This window comes from Arvicanthis niloticus, chromosome 2 (genome assembly GCF_011762505.2).
Source record: "Arvicanthis niloticus isolate mArvNil1 chromosome 2, mArvNil1.pat.X, whole genome shotgun sequence".
Classification (NCBI taxonomy): Eukaryota; Metazoa; Chordata; class Mammalia; order Rodentia; family Muridae; genus Arvicanthis; species Arvicanthis niloticus.
This window is the reverse complement of record NC_047659.1, coordinates 16,621,503-16,639,128: the sequence shown is the minus strand read 5'-3', so window position 1 is coordinate 16,639,128 and position 17,626 is coordinate 16,621,503. Positions and strand designations below refer to the sequence as shown.

The 17,626-nt window shown below is 44.1% G+C and overlaps 1 protein-coding gene across 1 annotated transcript in view; it reads left to right on the top strand.

Moving 5' to 3' along the window:
* The window catches only part of Psmb7 (proteasome 20S subunit beta 7), a 57,010-nt gene extending 39,706 nt beyond the window's left edge, over positions 1–17,304 (top strand). Inside the window, exons 7-8 of the mRNA XM_034494459.2 lie at positions 14,521–14,672; positions 17,061–17,304. Coding sequence (XP_034350350.1) covers positions 14,521–14,672; positions 17,061–17,172 — 264 coding nt within the window. The 3' untranslated portion in view covers positions 17,173–17,304. The remainder of the gene's footprint in view (positions 1–14,520; positions 14,673–17,060) is intronic.
* Positions 17,305–17,626: the final 322 nt, after the last annotated feature.

The window sequence follows — 17,626 nt, the reverse complement described above, 5'->3', positions numbered from 1 at the left end:
AGTGGTGTCTTCTCTTGTCTAATAGTGTTGCCTCTGTTGACTTGAGTCTCACATAATTTAAGGTTTTAAAAATGATCCCTTTATCTTCCTGGTACTAAGGTGACTCCAAGATTTGGGATATAAGTGTTTGTTCCTTAGGAGAAGAATAAAAGAAGCTGGTAAAGAATTGTGAGTCATAACTACGTCCCAGTGACTGTTGGGGTGTGGGGCGTGAGCACAGATTCCAGTCAAAATCAGGCTCTGTTACAAATCCGAGGAGCCGCCTGTGGTCTAAAGCTTGTAGCCTTTCGAACAATGGATTCCTGCTTTTTTTGTGTGGATTAGAGAAATAGAAGAGATGAAGCATAGGACTGAGTGTTATTGGATGGTAGCATAGAATCCTGTAAGTTTGCCTTGGCAGGTAATTTGGCATAAATTGTTAATGTAAATCTGGGTTAGTGGTGAAGATGTTATTTTAGTAAAAAAGATAAACTGCTGATTAATTCAGCATAGAACTCAATTACAAATTGAAAGTGTCTCTGCGGGACTCCCGGGCCCTAAAGACAGCAGATGTTGAATTGATACTCCAGCATATTTCACAGTGGTATGAAATATTAACATGGTTTATTATACTTGTGTGGTGTGTGATATCAGAAGGGGGAGGTGCTGGGCATGTGGGCGTGTAAAGCAGCCCAACATTACACATCCACTAATACACACTGAAGTGTGATTAGGAATTATAGGAAATCTCCCCTCTGTTTTTTCCCTTTCTTTTTTTAAAAATGAAGTGGCTCTGTGGAGAAATTATGCTTAAAATAACATTTGGGGGCTAAACATTTAAATGTAGTGTCTGTATAGGTTTATGTTATACATACTGGTTAGCATAAAAAAGGCAAGCACAGTACACAGGTATTTAAGCATTCAGAGACTTCTACTTACAAGAGTGAGGCCTAGAGGGCCTGAAGTGAGTTTACTGCGTCATTGGTCAGCTTTGATGACCTAGAAAGTTTTAAATTGCATCTGTGTTGTTTTTACCTTCTGATCTAAACCGGGGAAATTAAAACAAAACTGTATTTTGCACAGGCAGAGAAGTTTCATTTCTAAGAACAAGAAAGAAAGCCTCTTCTTTATATCTCTGTCTCCTCATGGGAAAAGTTAGCAGATTTCATGTATTGAAATACCTGAACAAACAGCTGCCAATATTAGAAGGAATTGGTGATTCTTAAGAGAGGGTGCAACTCAAGTTGTCTTAGATGAGGTATTTCAAAGCCATTACCTCTTTTGTCTTTGGGATAATTTTTTTTTTTTTTTTTTTTTTTATGACAGCTTATACAAGTGGTAGTTTGGTAGCTGAAGTAAAATAGTTCTAGAAGTGGTGAAATGATAGTAAGAGTGACTGTCATACCTTCAGCTTACTGCGAAGACTTTTTTTAAAAGGTACCATTCTCGAAAACTCCTAAACAGCAAGCTTGGCAAAGATAAGCCATTATCTACAGCCCCAGAAGAAAAGCTGAGTGACCATGGGTGTTTCTGATGTATGTAAGCTCTATGCAAGCTGTGGACAGGCAATAGTCCTTCAGAAATATGGAGGTTGGGTTTGTATTCAGACAAGGCTGGGTTTGTATTCAGACAAGGCTTATTGATCCAGGTCTGTGACACTCACAGTCTAGTGTATAGACAGGCCCACAAACAAACAACTACTGAAAGTATGTGGAGAAATGCACAAGAAATTGGCATACAAGGGGCAGGCAGATTTTGGAGGTAAAATGTTGGGGTCATTGGGGACAACACAGGATGATGCACTGCTGGAATTTCCCCAGGAGACTCTGAGCTTGTCTTGGGGTTCGTGGAAGAGTAGGACACCCGCCCAAAGAGGAGTTTACTCTGTACAAAGGTCCTTGGTGAGGCTCTCTACCATTTGTAACCCTGGAGGTTTAGCATATTTGGAATAGAAAAATAAAACTTCAGACGTGTACTATGTCAAAAGTTGTCTGAGTGGTCATTTTTTGAGTTAGTGTGGCCTTTTAATTAGCATGTGTTCTCCACCGTGTGCTAGGACTCAATCTTAGCAGCCCTGTCCCTGTATGTGAATATTTAAGTTTAGAAAGCTGCCATGTTCCATTAGAGGTACTTGTGTTGGAGCAGTGGGTGCAGGAGCTGTGTAGACTTTTCAGATGTCCTTTGAGATTTATGTGGCAGTGTAATTGGGAGATGCTGGTACATAGTGTATTGTGTATTGTGAAATGTGAGATCACCGGCTGTAATGAGACCCCAGCAGCATACCTCAGGAAGGTAGTTAAAGTTTTAACCTTCACAGATAATGTTACTTGTGGTTTTCTGTGAGATAATTTATATCACTCTTTTCCTAGCCCTGAAGCTGTGCAGAAACTAAAACTGATATCAAGTTATTCTAAATAACACACACACACACCCCAAGAATGCAAATGCTGTTTGGTTAGTATAGCTTTGTGAAAATGCTTCCAGGGAGCACTGTGTCTCTGGAATGCAGCATACAGGTAGTTACAGCACTGGAAAATTATTTCCCAAAATTGGAACTGCGATGATAGCAGAAAATTAAAGAAATATAATGGACTGTTGACTTTGAATTCTTGGCAGATACATTGGCTTTTAAACTCAGATGAAAGCTGAGCAACACTCCTTTTCAGCACTTGGGAAGCTGAGGCGGGGGAGGATAGTCTGAACTGCTTAGTAAATTCTATCTCATTTACACCTCCCCCCATTAACCCCTTGTTTCATATATATGAGTGTTTTCTTGCATGTATACGTATACACCATGTGGTATGTATCTGTAGCCAGGCAGTCAGAAGAACATGTTGGATTCCCCAGAACTGGAGGGACTGTTGAAAGTTATCATATGGGTACTGGGAACTCAATCTAGATCCTTTACAAGAGCAGCCAATGTTCTTAACTGCTGAGCCATCTCTACAGCCCTGAAAAAGGTGGTTATTATTATTATTATTATTATTATTATTATTATTATTTTTTTTTTTTTTTTTTTTTTTTTTAACCCAGATGAGTTGTGGTAAAGGAGCACTGAGACTGGTGTGGTGGAGTGCATACATTTTGAAGAGGCCTGCTTGTTCCTTGACCTTTGCTTTTCCTGTAACTGCATAGGCCTGCTAATAAAATAGACAATTCACTTCTAATGTGTGTTGGAACCAGCCCTTCAAGGGGGACCTTTGGAAGACCAGGTACTTAAATTGATAGGTGTTTGAAAAACTTTCTCTCTAGCCTCTTATCCCATATGTCCTTGCCTTTTAGTTTTGTTTTAGTTAAGATTTACAGTTAATAAATGGCCTTATGAAAACAAAGTTAGACGGGCTCTTTTTATTGCTGATTTAGAGTCCAGGGAACAGTTGGACTCCTTCTGTTTGGGGAGAGCTGTATTTTAGAAAATGAGCCTGTGGATCTCACAGGCTTCCATATAAGATTTGTTGAGGACAGATGGGACAGTGACATCATCAGGAGGGTCTCAGTTTTTACCAGATGTAACCAGCTGGATACAGGAGGGATGTTAGAGTTACATGAACTAAGCCACAATAATGGCATAATTTTAGAGGGAAAGTGCTTTAGACCTGTAAGTATTGGTCAGTTCCAGCTAAATAATGACAAAACAAACACTGTTAGTATTTTGTTGATTATTTGGAAATTCTGTGTCCTTGGGTGAACAAAGCATGGACTTTGGGGTCAGACCAAATGTTTTATTCTCAGGCCTTTCAGTGTCTGTCTGGTCATGTACCATTGGAGGGTGGTTTATTACCCTCTGCTGCTTGATTTTTCTTGCATTTGTGAAATGAGTGTGAGGGTGGGGGCACTTGAAGAGTAAGTGGGAAGGGATGTGCATAGATAGTGTAGTGCACACTGGATGTGCATTCTCTACCTTGTTTAGGAGTTTCTGGTAAAAGAGAGGAAGCAATGTGAATGTGCTTTTTGGTCCACCTCTGAAATACAGAGGTAAATTCTATATGGAAGGCGCACTGGCAATTAAGACTTAAGACTTCATATCAAATTTCACTTGCAGTATGATGGCTACTTTCATAATTGATTTATTGGCTTTGAGTTGGGTGCTGTTATTATCAGTTCTGGAAGAGTAAGACTTTGCCTTGTTGGCAAAGGCTAGCGAAAGCAAGAGTCAAGCAGAGCACTGAACTAGCAACTTCCACTGTGCTTTCAGAACTTTGTATAATTAGAGTCTGCACAGGAACACATAACACTTTAAACCATAGGTGCTGTGCTAGCTTTGGGTCTCTTGTAGACAAGACCTAAAACTGCTGTGTGATGAAACCACTGAGGTCACACAGCTAGTCATTAGCAGGGCTGGGTTCATGCTTGGTCTTTATTCCCGTATGTTCTTGAAGTCAAGGTTAAATAAGGCGGTACAGCAGTGAAGGTGCTTGTCACCAAGATTGACACCCCTCCATTTAAAAAACGTAAAAATTAAACATACTCTCTAGTTCTTAAAATATGCCTATCATATCCAAACTCTAGAAGTTTTATTGTCCCTTCCTCCTTTTCTTCCTTTCTTCATTCCTTTCTTTCAAGATAGGGAGTCACTTCGTAGTCCTGATTGACTGGAACTATGCAGACCAGGCTGGGCTCAAATTTGGAACAAACCTCCTGCCTCTGCCTCTGCCTCTTGAATCCTGAGATACGAAGGGTTGCCATCACATCTGGCTTCTTTGTACCCTTTTAGAAGCATCTCTTCTCTGTCCTTAAGGAACTGAGAGTCTATATGAAGACTTTTCTTTGGGGGCCCAGTAAAAGGTTATTGGCTTGGTCCTTAGAGGGGTCCTCATTGTTAGCCTCTTCTGGTTGGTCCCTCTTCCCTGCCCTTACCCAGGTTACCATTCTTTCTTGTTTTGTTTTTCAAGCAGTCTTACTATGCATCCCTGGCTCCTAGAGCTCACAAGGTAGATCAGGTTGGCCTTGAGCTCACAGAGGTCCTTTGCCTCCTGGTAGCAATGATGTATGCCACCACACTCCACCCGTTACCATTCTTAAGCCTTTCTACTTTTCCTTCCTTATATGTTGACCTCACACAGGGCCGCCATCCTCGTGCCTATGGTGGCCCCTTGGTGCTTTTTTCTACACACTTGCATCTCTTGTGCCCAAGTTAACCAATCCTTTGTCCTCATTCAGTGGTACTCTAGGGGCCAGATGGAAGTTTTTCATAGTCCTGCCATTCATGAGATGGGAAATGACATTTACAAGTTGACTCTTGCCCAGGTGGGGTTTTGTTGTTATGTTACTTGTCACCCCTCTCCTGTAAGTTCAGTAAACTTTCAGTGATTCTACCTTAACTTGATCTTTTCCCTTTCTGGTGACATCTTTTAGGGAATCTATTATAGAAGCCTGTTATTATGTAGGGATTATATCAATTATTGTCTTTCTATCAACCCACCAGAAAAAATAGTTGCCAAGAAGTTATACAGATCCCTTGTGTACAGGCTGCATTCATTCAGAGGAGTGGTGACCATGAGATGCTAGAAATCAAGGTGAGCGCCCTCTCCTGACCCTTCCTGAACTAAAACTTGCTCACTTCTTCCTCTTTTCATACCAGTGGACCAGGCTGTCCTCTCCAGGACCTGCTCCTGCTTTGGTCTCTTCTCCGATGCTTCCAGTTCCAGGTTCTACTGTAAACACACATCTAATTATATCAGCCCTTAGCTTCCCAGTGCTTAGCAGAGCTGAGGCTGTGTGATATAGAAGGTTCTCAGGAATTCAGCTCCACTGAACTACCCGCCTCACTCCCAGGTCCTGACTCTTCTCCTGCACCACTTCTGCTCTTTGTGTTGACTTGATTTCACCTGTCTCAGACTTGACCCAGTCTTCATGACCTGACTCATGAAACCTCTGACTACCCACAACTTCATTGCCAAGCCTGCCTTTTGGTAGCTCTTACTTTGCCATAGTAAGATTACCTATCCCTTTCTCCTTACGGCTTGTTCCTCTCTGACAGGCTCTGCGCAGACCTCATCACTGGCACAGTGGTGCCTGCACTATGTGCTTGCATCCAGGGATGAGTTCATGTGGAGCTGAGCAGACCTCCACATTCTGTGAACAATTTTGTATCACTTGAAATTTGCTTTATTTGTTGTGACTGTTTCCTAGAACAAGGGTATGCTCTCTAACTAACCATGGCTCTCTGCCCATTATTCCTAGACCTTGAGGCCATGGAAGCAAGAACAGTGTAGAGGACACTCCCTGCATTGGCCCTGAACACAGATTGGGGCCTGCATCTTTGCTGAGACCTGTAGTACAGAATCCTGTCTGTTTCTGTCTCCTTCTCCACCACATTTTGGCCTTCTTCCCTCCCTTCTCTCTTTTTGTGTTGAGAATTGAACCTAGGGCCTCAGTAAGCTGTACTTACTCCTTCACTGAACTACATCCCCAGCCCAAGGTCCAGCCTCCCTGCCGCCTTCACCATTTTCACTTACAGACTCTGTGCTTTTGTAGAACTGGCCATTTTATTTCAAGAAAGACATAATAGATTTGAGAATGACTGGGCATATTTCTCACATTCCTTTTAAACCTAGACTTTCTTGTCTTTTTCTCTCCTTACATTTGATTCATTGCAGCCTTGGAAATGTATATTTGTGTATACTGTGCTGTGAACACTGATTTTCTCTCCTTGTGGAAAGCAATATGTTCTCATCTCTTTTGGTCCTTTTCCCTCTGGAAGCTTAGGTATTTTTCTTTCCATTCACTTTCACAGATTCCAGCAAAACCACTTGCCCGCCACCAGTTTTCCTAATGGTAGGATAGGGAGAGAGACTTTGATGGTGCCAGGCACTAGGTTGGCACAAATTCTTGGCTCTTTTCACACATAGCTGAGTGCCTATGGGAGCATCAGCCAAGCTTTGTGTACACCCCTGTGTCCTCACCTGCAGAAGCAGATGAGGGCTGGGTAAGCATGAGTGTCTAGCACAGCAATTCTCCAGTTTCTTTCTTCTACCCTAGAACTCACCGATAGACTCGTAAGCACATGCACCTAGGACAGTCCTGTCTTTTTATTCTTCCTCATAGCTCTTGGCTGAGGCGCTGTCTCCATTCTTGCAGCCTACAGCTCAGAGAGTGATCGGCTATCTAGAGCTTTATTTTTGCTCTCTGGCCCATTATGACTGTGTAGCCTCTGTGCATTCCAAGCCTGTAGCTGTGATAGGCTTTCCCTGCTTGAGTTATCTGGGAAAGCCCAGTTGGGCCTTCCCACCCTTTCTAAGAACCCCTACACTCTCTCCTGCACTCACCACAAGCTTTCCTTGATGACTTGTATCACCCACATCCTGGTGCACTCTTGGACCCACAGGGGGCAGCACACTGACCTGTCCCAAGAGAATAGCTTTCACCTCTACAATCATAGAGACACATTCCTCCGCCTTTGCTTCTTTATTTTTTAAGTTTTTTAAAAGTTTTGTTTTAAATGCTGTGTGTGTGTGTGTGTGTGTGTGTGTGTGTGAGTGTGTGTGTGTGTGTGTGTGTGAGTGTGTGTGTATTTGCATACATGAGTTCAGGTCCCCACAGATGCCAAAGCCGTTAGATTCCCTAGAACTGGAGTTACACGCTACCTAGCATGGGTGCTAGGAATTGAAGTCAGGTCGTTTGCAAGTAGCAATCACTCTTAACCACTGAGCCATCTCTTTAGCCCCCCCCCCCCCCCAAGTTAGTTAGTTAGTTAGTTAGTTTGTTTGTTTGTTTTTGAGATAAGGTTTTCCCTGAGCCCAGGCCAACTTTGAACATAATCATCCTCCTGCCATGGTCTCCCAGGGACTTAGATTATAGGTATCTGCTGAAATACCTGGCTCACTGTTAACTTTAAAGGCACAGTTGCAATTCATTTCTACACAGTGATTTCCATGTGTTCCACAGGCGGGCCTTTTTACTCAAGAGCTCAAACCAGACCCAGAATTGGATGTCTTTACTTTGCTACCCACCCCAGTCTGAAAAACAAATTAGCCTTTCCACTAAAAAGGATATGGCCACACATGGGATGTATTAGATTTGTGCAGAAAGCCTACTGCGGGGGGCGGGGGGGGACTCTTTTAAATACTCCTTTGAACTCTTTAAGTTTTATTCACCTACCAGCAGTTAAATTTTAGGCCTCATCAATGGCATAGTTAAGACCTCAGCATATTTACAGGTCGCTACAAAATATCATGTTCAAGCCCCTTTCTTCCTTACTGTTAATTGTCTGTGATTGGTCTCCAGTTGAGACTGGTATAATTTTTGGAATTTCTCTCTTTGGATTGGCCTGTTCTGTAGCTTCATATTTGTGTGTGTGTGTGTGTGTGTGTGTGTGTGTGTGTGTGTGTGTGTGTGTGTGTGTCTGTCTGTGTTTGAAGTTGAAATTGTTCCTTGATTTATTGCTGTACATGTTGCACACTGACGTCCTGGGATACAAAGATGGAAGAGGTGTGTGGTGCAGAAGTGTGGTTTTCTCTTTTTGGAATCCAAACTCGAATCATACTTGGTGATGGTGCTAAGGATGGTAGAGCTCAGGGCCGCTGTCCAAAAGGCAGTCAAACACTGATCCCTACCTCCAGTGTACAACAGTAGGCTGTTCCAAATCAAAGAAAGTTCTATCATCTGTGGTAGTCATGTAATGCAGGAGGTCTCTTGATCCCATCCCTTCTTACTGAACTTTGAATCCTGTGACCAGCATCCACCCAGACATCTCATACTTGGTTCTAAGGAGTTATATATAGGTTGTCAATAAAGGAGCAAATTTTTGGCAACTAATGTGGGTAAATGTAGATCAGTAGCAAATAGAAAAAGGGATAGAAGCTATCTGAGAATTGGGGTACCATGCTATCTCATATCCTTATCACCAGAGGAAACCAAGGAGAAGAGCCAACTGTCTCCAATTCCTGGTAGAAGGCAAAGGGATGTTTCTGTGGTGCTCTGAAAAAATAGTGAAACTAGGGGCTCAGTAGAGTGCTTGGTACACCATACAAGATTGAGGACATGAGTGCAGTGGGCCCACTGAGATGGGGGGCTGGCTGATCCAGTGTAGCCAGTTAGTAAGTAACCCTATCTTAAAAGAAGTGGGCTGGAGAGATGGCTGGCTCACAGCTCTCTGTAACTCTAAGATCCACTGCCCTCACATAGATAAGTACACAGGCAAAACCACCAATGTATGTATAAATAAATTGATTTTTTTAAAAAAAGTGTGGAGAGCAACTGAGGAAGGTACTAACATCATCCTGTGGTTTCCCCATGCACATATTGCCGTACCCTGTTCCCAGCCAGTAAAACACACAGTAGACAGAGAGCTCTGCCCTTCATGAGAGTCCATTCATCCCTTTTCTCCCCTTTCAGTCTAAAAATACCAGATGGTATTTTTCTGTAAATAACCAGTTTTGTTTCTTTTTAATTCTAAAATTTTTAGTTACAAATATATTGTCTTAAATGATTAGCCACACGCGCGCGCACACACACACACACACACACACACACACACACAAATTAATTTGAGGCTGAACTGTGCAGGGTGCCCATTGGCTGGCAGACCTACGTTCTACTCTCGTGACATTGCCTATCTGGAAATCACTTTAGTGAGAAGAGGAATTGGATTGTAGCTCTAGATAGGATAACGTGGAGAAGTTTCTTTGCAGTGCTCTTTGGACCCACACTATAGCGGTGCTGAGGTAATCTATCAGTTTGTGAGTGTCTACAAAACACAACTCTCTAGATAACAGGTTTAAAGTAAAGATTTAATACAGTCTCCATCTCCTATGATGTTGCAGTGACAGTTTAAAACTCATTCTCTAAATCTCAGCAGACTTTATAGCTAGCAGTGGGCCAATATAAAGTTTAATAGCGTTACAACACATAAATCATCTTTTAAAGATGCTACTAGTAGCTCCAATATTAAATGCAGACAATCGCCTGTGGTATAAATAATTTATCAAACACCATTTCAGATTAGCCTTCCATGCTGAGTTATTTATTTTAGCCTTTTCTGTACGATTCCTAAGGCACTTTTTGAAAGATCCATTACTGGTCAGTTTAATGAACTTGGGGGTCTGTTTTGTCCCCTCAAGCACTCGGGTACAGCTGTGGTGACCATTACATGGCCGATGTGGACCTCTTTGTGCCTTTTACAAGTGCTGCCCATTTGTCATGTAGCGGTAAATGGAGCTGCACATTGGAGTCCAGGGACACATTGTGCAGTGCAGTGATGGAGACAAACAGATAGCTCTATAAAGTGCTGCTTGTCACAGCTGACTTGGAGTACAGTACATCACTCTTATTGTAATCTCATTTAAGAAGCAGGGTGGCCCAGGGGACTGATATTCCCAGTTAGTTTGGTCTTTGTAGCCATAAAGCAGGAAGTGCTCCTTTTATATTCTCTGAACTTTTAGGGAGTGCGGTTTGCTTGGATTAATTATTAGAGGGACTTCTCCATGGCATTGGGTGAAGGTGTGTCAGCAGGATTGTCTGGACCACCTTTTCCAGGCATGAGGTTTGGCACCTGCAGTTGCTGTTGAAAGGTGGACTGCATCTAGGGGTACTCTGGCTTGCTTTATTAAATAAGCTGCCCGCCATTAAGCATTTGCCATGCACCAGTCACTATAGTAGGTACTTTCTGTATTTTTTACATTTTGCAGCAAACCTATGAGGTAGAATTTACTATCATATTACAGAGACATCTCAGAGAAGTGGTGACTTGCTCTCAGCTACACAGCAGGAAGTATGAGTCTGAAGTTGCAGTTCTGTCTGCTTGCTTCCACACCTGCCAGATGACCTGGGACCTGAGACCCTCAGGTTTTTCTGTCACCAGGGTCATGGTGGTCTTCTGTGTGAGTGTTTCGAAGCTGCTCTTATCCTGAAGGGCTGTTTTTCTAGTAGCTAGGATGTACCCTGCTGCTCTAACACTAAATCTCCAAGTTCCCTTGAGATAAGCAGTGTAAATCCACGAGCAGCTGGCTGGTTGGAGAAGGATGCTGGTGCAGTAGGGGAGAGCAGAGCACCTGGGGTGAGCCATCTGGGGGTACAGGGTCTGCAGGGTTAGGTCAGAGCCCCTAACCTAAGCAGCAACTGTCCCAGGCAGATGTTGTTCAGGACCCAGGTCACCTCAGCTCTTTCAGAAAAGTGAGGTACGCAGTGCTAGAAAGGATGACTCCTAGAGGTGGAAACCTATTTTCTGAATAATTCTGTGGGCCAAAGATGATAAAATGTGGTGTTTCCCACCCCTCTGAAATTTTCTTGATAGTTTTCTAAAATAACAGCAGCACATATTAAAAACAAGTTATTTAGTTGTGAAACTTTAGAGAGAAAACATGAACATGCCTAGTAGTATAGGTGCAGCTGTACCTAGAAGTCTATTTGTAAAGTATTTGTAAAGTGTTCAAAGACAGCATTTTGCATAAAAAGGACTTCCTCAAATAGGTCTCTGAAAATACTTCTTGAAAGTATTACGTACGGAATGGGTAGACAGTAGTCATTTCAACTTCCTTGTGTTTTGAGAGAGTTTGGTGAGAAGAACATGAAGTAAGACCATCTTATATTTTGTTTTGAGACAGAGTTTCTCAGTGTAGCCCTGGCTGTCCAGAAACTTGCTCTGTAGACCAAACTGGCTTTGAACTCAGAGATTTGCCCGCCTCTGTCTCCTGAAGGTATGCCACTGCCTGGCTAAGACCTTCATCTTGATAGATTCCTGACAGGACATCGTGGGAACATTACTCCATCTGTGGAAAGTAGAGAGGCCCTCATCAGGTAGTCTGTGGGTGTAGGGGGAAGCACAAGGCTCCCTCCCCTGCTACTCTAATAGAGATGACTGCCAGAGGAGCTGCTTCTTGGCAAGCCTGACAGAAATTGGTAGCTGCCGTCCTTAAACTTAACCTAGGTATTAAGGCTCACGGTGACACAGCCTTGGTGTCCCCGATTAGTGAAGAGCCCAGAGCCCAAGAAGGTTGCTTCTTAGCTGATATGGTTTGTGGCTACCACAGCCTGTTTTACTATTTACTGTTTGCTAGCTGTGTGACCTTGGGGCTCCCTCTCAGCCACACGTTCTGATTAGTATGAGCCTCAGTAGATGTTTGGGAATTAGAGTAAAACTGGATAGTGATTATCCATGTGCCTGGCTCAGTATTTTACATATTATGGCAGGTACTCAATGTGAAGTTTTCATAATGGGGGACGGGGAGGGGGGAATTCCTTAAACAGTCATCTTCTAGAATTGGTGAAGAAGCTTTAAATGTTTCCTCAATTTGTAAAAGCTTTTACATATCTGTATACATGATGATTTTACAAGTGGATCAAATTATGCATAATACATTTCAAATTTTTGTCCTTTTTGAAATGTGCTTTTGCCAGGATTTACTTCCATGTCCAAATGTTTACAAAGCAGAGGGAGAATCACCTGCACTCTGTAGCACCTCCTGCCCAGGTGAATGAGTGAATACAGGCTAGACAGGCGTGTGTAACAACAGTTCATCTGTTTCCATGCCCTCAATGTCATCCTCCCTTGGGAATTAAGGTCTGTGGTGCTAAGTGCAGCCTGTTGGGTATTTTTTTCTGTCCCATGTGCCTCACTCAGAGCACCAGCTAAAGGGACGAGAACAGACAAAGGCAGTAGTTAAGTGAAGAAAAGAGAAGGGGAGAAGGTCGGAAGCCTCGAACAGGGGAGCAAGCAGGGCACTCCCAGCGTGCGTGCACATGCACATCTAAGGTTGGTTAGCACACAGAGATGGAATGAGGTTGCATTTGTTAAGCTGGTGATTGGGATTTGCTTTCTATGTGGGAACAGTCTCCACTACCGTCTCCTGTATACTACCTTTTCCTTGTTTCTGGTAAGGCTTTTGTGGGACTGTTCAGAAACACGAGTGCCTGATTAGATGATCCTGTGAGGTGAATTCACAGCACTGCAGAGGTACAGGAGAGTAACTTGCTTCTCACAAAGCTGGATGGCTGCTGGTTTGCTAAAGATCCCTCCCACTCTTTGAGAGCTCTCTCTATCCTCCTCTGGGTCTGTAGAGGGCACTCCTGTCACTAGTATTCAAACCTGGCTCAGATCTTCTCACAACTTGAAGCCTTGAATCTGCCCATCAAGGTTCTTAGACCAAATTTGGAGCAGTCCGGGCACGGGCTTGAAGTTGGAAGTGGTGTTACTGAGATGCACATTTTTGCTGGACTCAAGTATCTGTACCCTTGCTGTTGGGAAGCAGCAGCACATGCTAGGAAAGGCTGGCTCAGTTCTGCTTGTTTCATAAAGGATTTCAGCATAGTGGGTCCATGTTCTGCCGTGCTGCCTGTATTACTCTTGTTTCCTGGATGCCTTTGTTTATAGCCTGCGTTCAGCTCTCCTTGAAGCTTTGCAGAGGCAGCTATTATTGTCCCTCCTACTCAGCCTTTGACCCTTGACATGCCTTGGAGCTGTCACATGGGCCTGATGCTCCCAGTGAACTCTTAAAATCCCAAGAGGATGAAGTTCTGGGACCTCTGTCTGTGGTCCTAGTGTCTCCCTTGGCATATGATGACTATTTTAATTAAATAAGTTATGGAGAAATTTGGGGGAGAAATAGCAAGTCACTTTAATAAACTTGTAGTCTCATAGGTTAAGTGGAGACAAGTGGTCTCGAGTTTGGCTGTGCCAGCATTTCCCCAGAATTGTGATTGTGTTTTCTTATCAGCTTGTCTCAGCCTCACAGTGCTGATTTTGTCCATTGTGTTACAAGAAGTTGGTTTCCATAGGTTTTTTTTGTTTCTATTTGTCCCTTCCCTTCTTCCCTCCCCTCTCCTTCCCTCCCTCCCCTCCCCCCTTCCTCCCCCCTTCCTTCTCTCCCCCCTTCCTACCCTTCCCCTTCCCTTCCCCTCCCCTCTCCTCCTCTTCTCTTTTGGGGGAGGGTACCTGTTCACCTTACTCCTTGATTTTATAAACTGCAGCTTTGTCTTTACCCATTATTGGATAGGAGGATTCTATCCTGGAGTCAATGTTAAGATATTTTGATCATTTAGCAAGTCCAGGAGTCAAATCCAGCCTAACACCCATTTTTGTTAATAAAGTTTTATTGGGACAGATAATCACGCTGTTTATGCATAGTCTCTGGCTGTTATATGCTGGGTGTTGGCATTGAATAGTTGTAACAGACAATAAATGTGCCCTGAAACCTAAAATATGTACTGCCCAGCCCTTAGAAAAAACTGAGTCCTTTTTTAAATGACAGATACTGATAGCATATAATGGAAGACACTGTAGTGAAAAAGGGGCATGGGCACAACAGGTTTGAAAAGTCCAGGCCCCTGCTTAGCACCGAAGAGTTGTAGGCAAGCCATTGGAGTTCTAGGAAGGTGGTGGTGGTATTTAAGACAGGGTTTCTCTGTGTAGCCCCGGCTGTCCTGGAGCTCAAAGAGATCTGTCTGCCTCTGCCTCCCAACTGCTGGGATTAAAGGCAAGCGCCACCACTGCCCGGCTCTAGGAGGTTTTAAGCAGCACCCATGAACAAACAGACCTGTGAACTGTTATGTGTGCTGCCATTCTCCACGGGCATAACTTGTCATGGCTGCCTTTTGCTTTCTCAGGAGGAAGAAGCCAAGAAGCTAGTGAGTGAAGCTATTGCAGCTGGCATCTTTAATGACTTGGGGTCTGGAAGCAACATTGATCTGTGTGTTATCAGCAAGAGCAAGCTGGACTTTCTTCGTCCATACTCAGTGCCCAACAAGAAAGGGACCAGGTAAGTGAAAGGGATACCATTGTTCCTGTCTATCACCTTTGGCATCTCCATGCCAGATTGGACTCTCTGGATGCTTTCCTGCACTGAGAAAAGCCACGTGTCCCAGAGCAGCTTATGTAACAGTCCTCTGAGTCAGGGGTACGTTATGATCCCAGTGGTGGTCAGGCATGGAAAAGTGTCTCAACCTGTCGTGTATTGGTGGGAAAAGTGGAATGGGTCCAAGAGAGAGCTTCAGACTGAGTTGAGACATTGAAGTATGTGTCCCTGCCCCACCCCACCCCTGTGATTTCTTCAGCATCTATCTTAAGTCCTATATGGAATCTTGTGAAGTGTTTAGGTTTCATGGTAGCCAGCCCACAGCTTTTCTTCAGGCTGGCCCAACGCATCCTAAAAGTTCTAATCCCATGGCTATAAGCCTCTGAATTGTGGCCATGGTATGTACCAGTGTTGTTTATGCTACGGTCATGTCACTGGAACTGTGGCCTACATCAATGGATGCCTTACCTCAGTGGTGCAAGCCAGGATCTGAGCTGTGATGTTCTAGGTCCAAAAGACCTGGTAACTGGTGTTTGCATGTACCTGTAGCTCACTAATTGACAGTTGCAGCTACTTGAGCACTCTGGGTGCTACTTGCAGCTACTTTAAGCACTTAGTAGCACAGGACTTCTGAAAGGCTTGCTTCTATACCCACTGAGGGGCCCTAGCTCTAGATCACAAGAAAAGGATGTGTCTTCAGTGCTAATAGTGCTTCGTTGTAGGCTGTTCTCAGCTTTGTGGAAACAGTGTCGGACAGCTCTGGGGTGAGTGACAGGGATGGCCACCGGCTGGCATGGTGGCTCTGAATATCAGCCCTGTGTTTGAAATGATGAAGCTAGGCTAGTGTGGTCCCATTTCCTCAGGCCTAGTAAAAAGGGAAGCTCTCAGATACAGGGCTGGTTGGGAAAGCAGTTTCCATTGAAGGATGCTGATCCTGTGGGAAGAGAACTAGGGAGTACTTCTCTTCCATGTGGGCTGAATGATACTCACCCAGGCAGAGAGTTCTAAAAGCCATCCTCGAAAAGTGGGTGTGGTTGCAAAAGGAACTTTTGTGCTAAAGGTAGCTCTGTAGAGCCAGGGATGTGGTTTTTGTGGTAGAACACTTGCCTAGAATGTGGGAGGCTCTGGGTTCCCTTCCTAGCCTTTGGGGTGGGGATGGATCCAACAAAGTGACTGGAGGGGGGGGCGCTAAACATAGTTGGTATGCACTAATCTGCCTTGGAGTGGTTCCAATATCGACACACTCTAGAACCCCACTGTCCTTTAAACTCGTCAGTGGTTATGAGAATGCTGCCTGGATGAGGGAACCCTCTCCAGAAGGAACAGGTGAGGGCAAAGGCTTGCCAGTTGTTCCATGCCTGTCACCATCATGGACCTGGCTGCTGCCCTGCATGCTGCTAAGACCAACAGCCTTACCCAAAAGGTACAAGGGCCCTTGTGTCCACTCCCCCTAAATACAGCATAAAGGTCAAATGAGTTAGCCACTTGGGCCATTGTATCAAGGCAACACTTAACTGCCAGTGGCCCAGCAAGGTAGGGGCCAAGAGACCTTTTTAAACTTTAAGGGAACAAGGACAGGTGTGTTTTGAAAAAGTGTACCTTCTCCTAAAGTCCACCTGAGCTGTCATGTACCCGCTTTCTGCTCTGTTAGAGCTCAAAGGCCTGTTTGAAGGGACACATTTTCTAGGAGCATGTGATAATGGCACAGTTTCCATTGGTGGGATACGAGCTTGACGGAACTATCTATCACTTCAGCGGGACATGACAGGAACAGTTGACTAGTACCACATTTTGGCAGACTCAGGACTGGAGAAGTTGTGGATCAGGGTGAGAACCTTGTGCTTAGAGACACGCCTCCTTGGGGTATGTCCTAGTGGTAATCCACTGTGCCGTGCAGGGACAGGTGACCTTGAATGCTGTCTGAAGTGAGGAGCATGGAACTTGTTTGTGGACTGTGTTGTATTGCTGGTGCTTCTAGAGGTGTGGGGCAGAAGGCCATATTTACATCACTCACATTTGATGCACAGGATCACTTTAAGGAAGTGGAAGCCTCAAGTCACATGACCAAGTAGCTTCTAGCTCTGCTGAGGATGGTGGAGTGTATAAGGAAAATTGAAAACCAGTGCTTTTTCTATTATCTCTTAAGTATTGTCTGACACATACATACCTCTTAAAACTGTACTGTTTGTAGCATTTGGAAGTGAAGGGAGATTGACTCCCTGAAGCCACAGAGGTGGAGTCCCCAGAGTCAGGACTCCAGTCAAGCCTCTTGCTGTCTGGCTAGAATGTCTCTGTCCTGATCTCAGTTGGGCACTTGAGCAGAAATCTAATTGCTTTTATTTTTCTCATTAGGTTTGGCCGGTACAGATGTGAGAAAGGCACTACCGCTGTCCTCACCGAGAAAGTCACTCCTCTGGAGATTGAGGTGCTAGAAGAGACTGTTCAAACAATGGATACTTCGTGAATGGTGCTGTGGGTGGTTGGATATCTCTCTGGATGACACGGGGTACACACCACCCCTAACCTCACCCTACTCTACCGAAAACCGAAAACATGTATGCAGCTACTGCTCAATTAAAAAAAGAAAAAAACCTTAGTGAGTGGCTGTAACGTGGGAACTGTGGGTTTGGGCTCCTACTAACCCAACTTTTCTTTCTATGTTCCAGATCTTTCTGGAGTGTTAGTGGTGTGTCCCTCTAAAACTGATTAGTTCTTTGTGGCCAGAAACTGGATTGGGTTCTTTGGTTCTGAAGTATGTGGGCAAGGCCTGTGTTTGTTTACTTCATCTTTACTGGGGTAATCCAGGCATCTGTCCTAACAGCGTGTACCTCAAGTGGAAAACAGTGGCAAGGGAGTCTCAGGCTGTGATGTGGCCCAGTGGATGGCTTCTCTGCATACACAAGACCCCAAGTTTACGT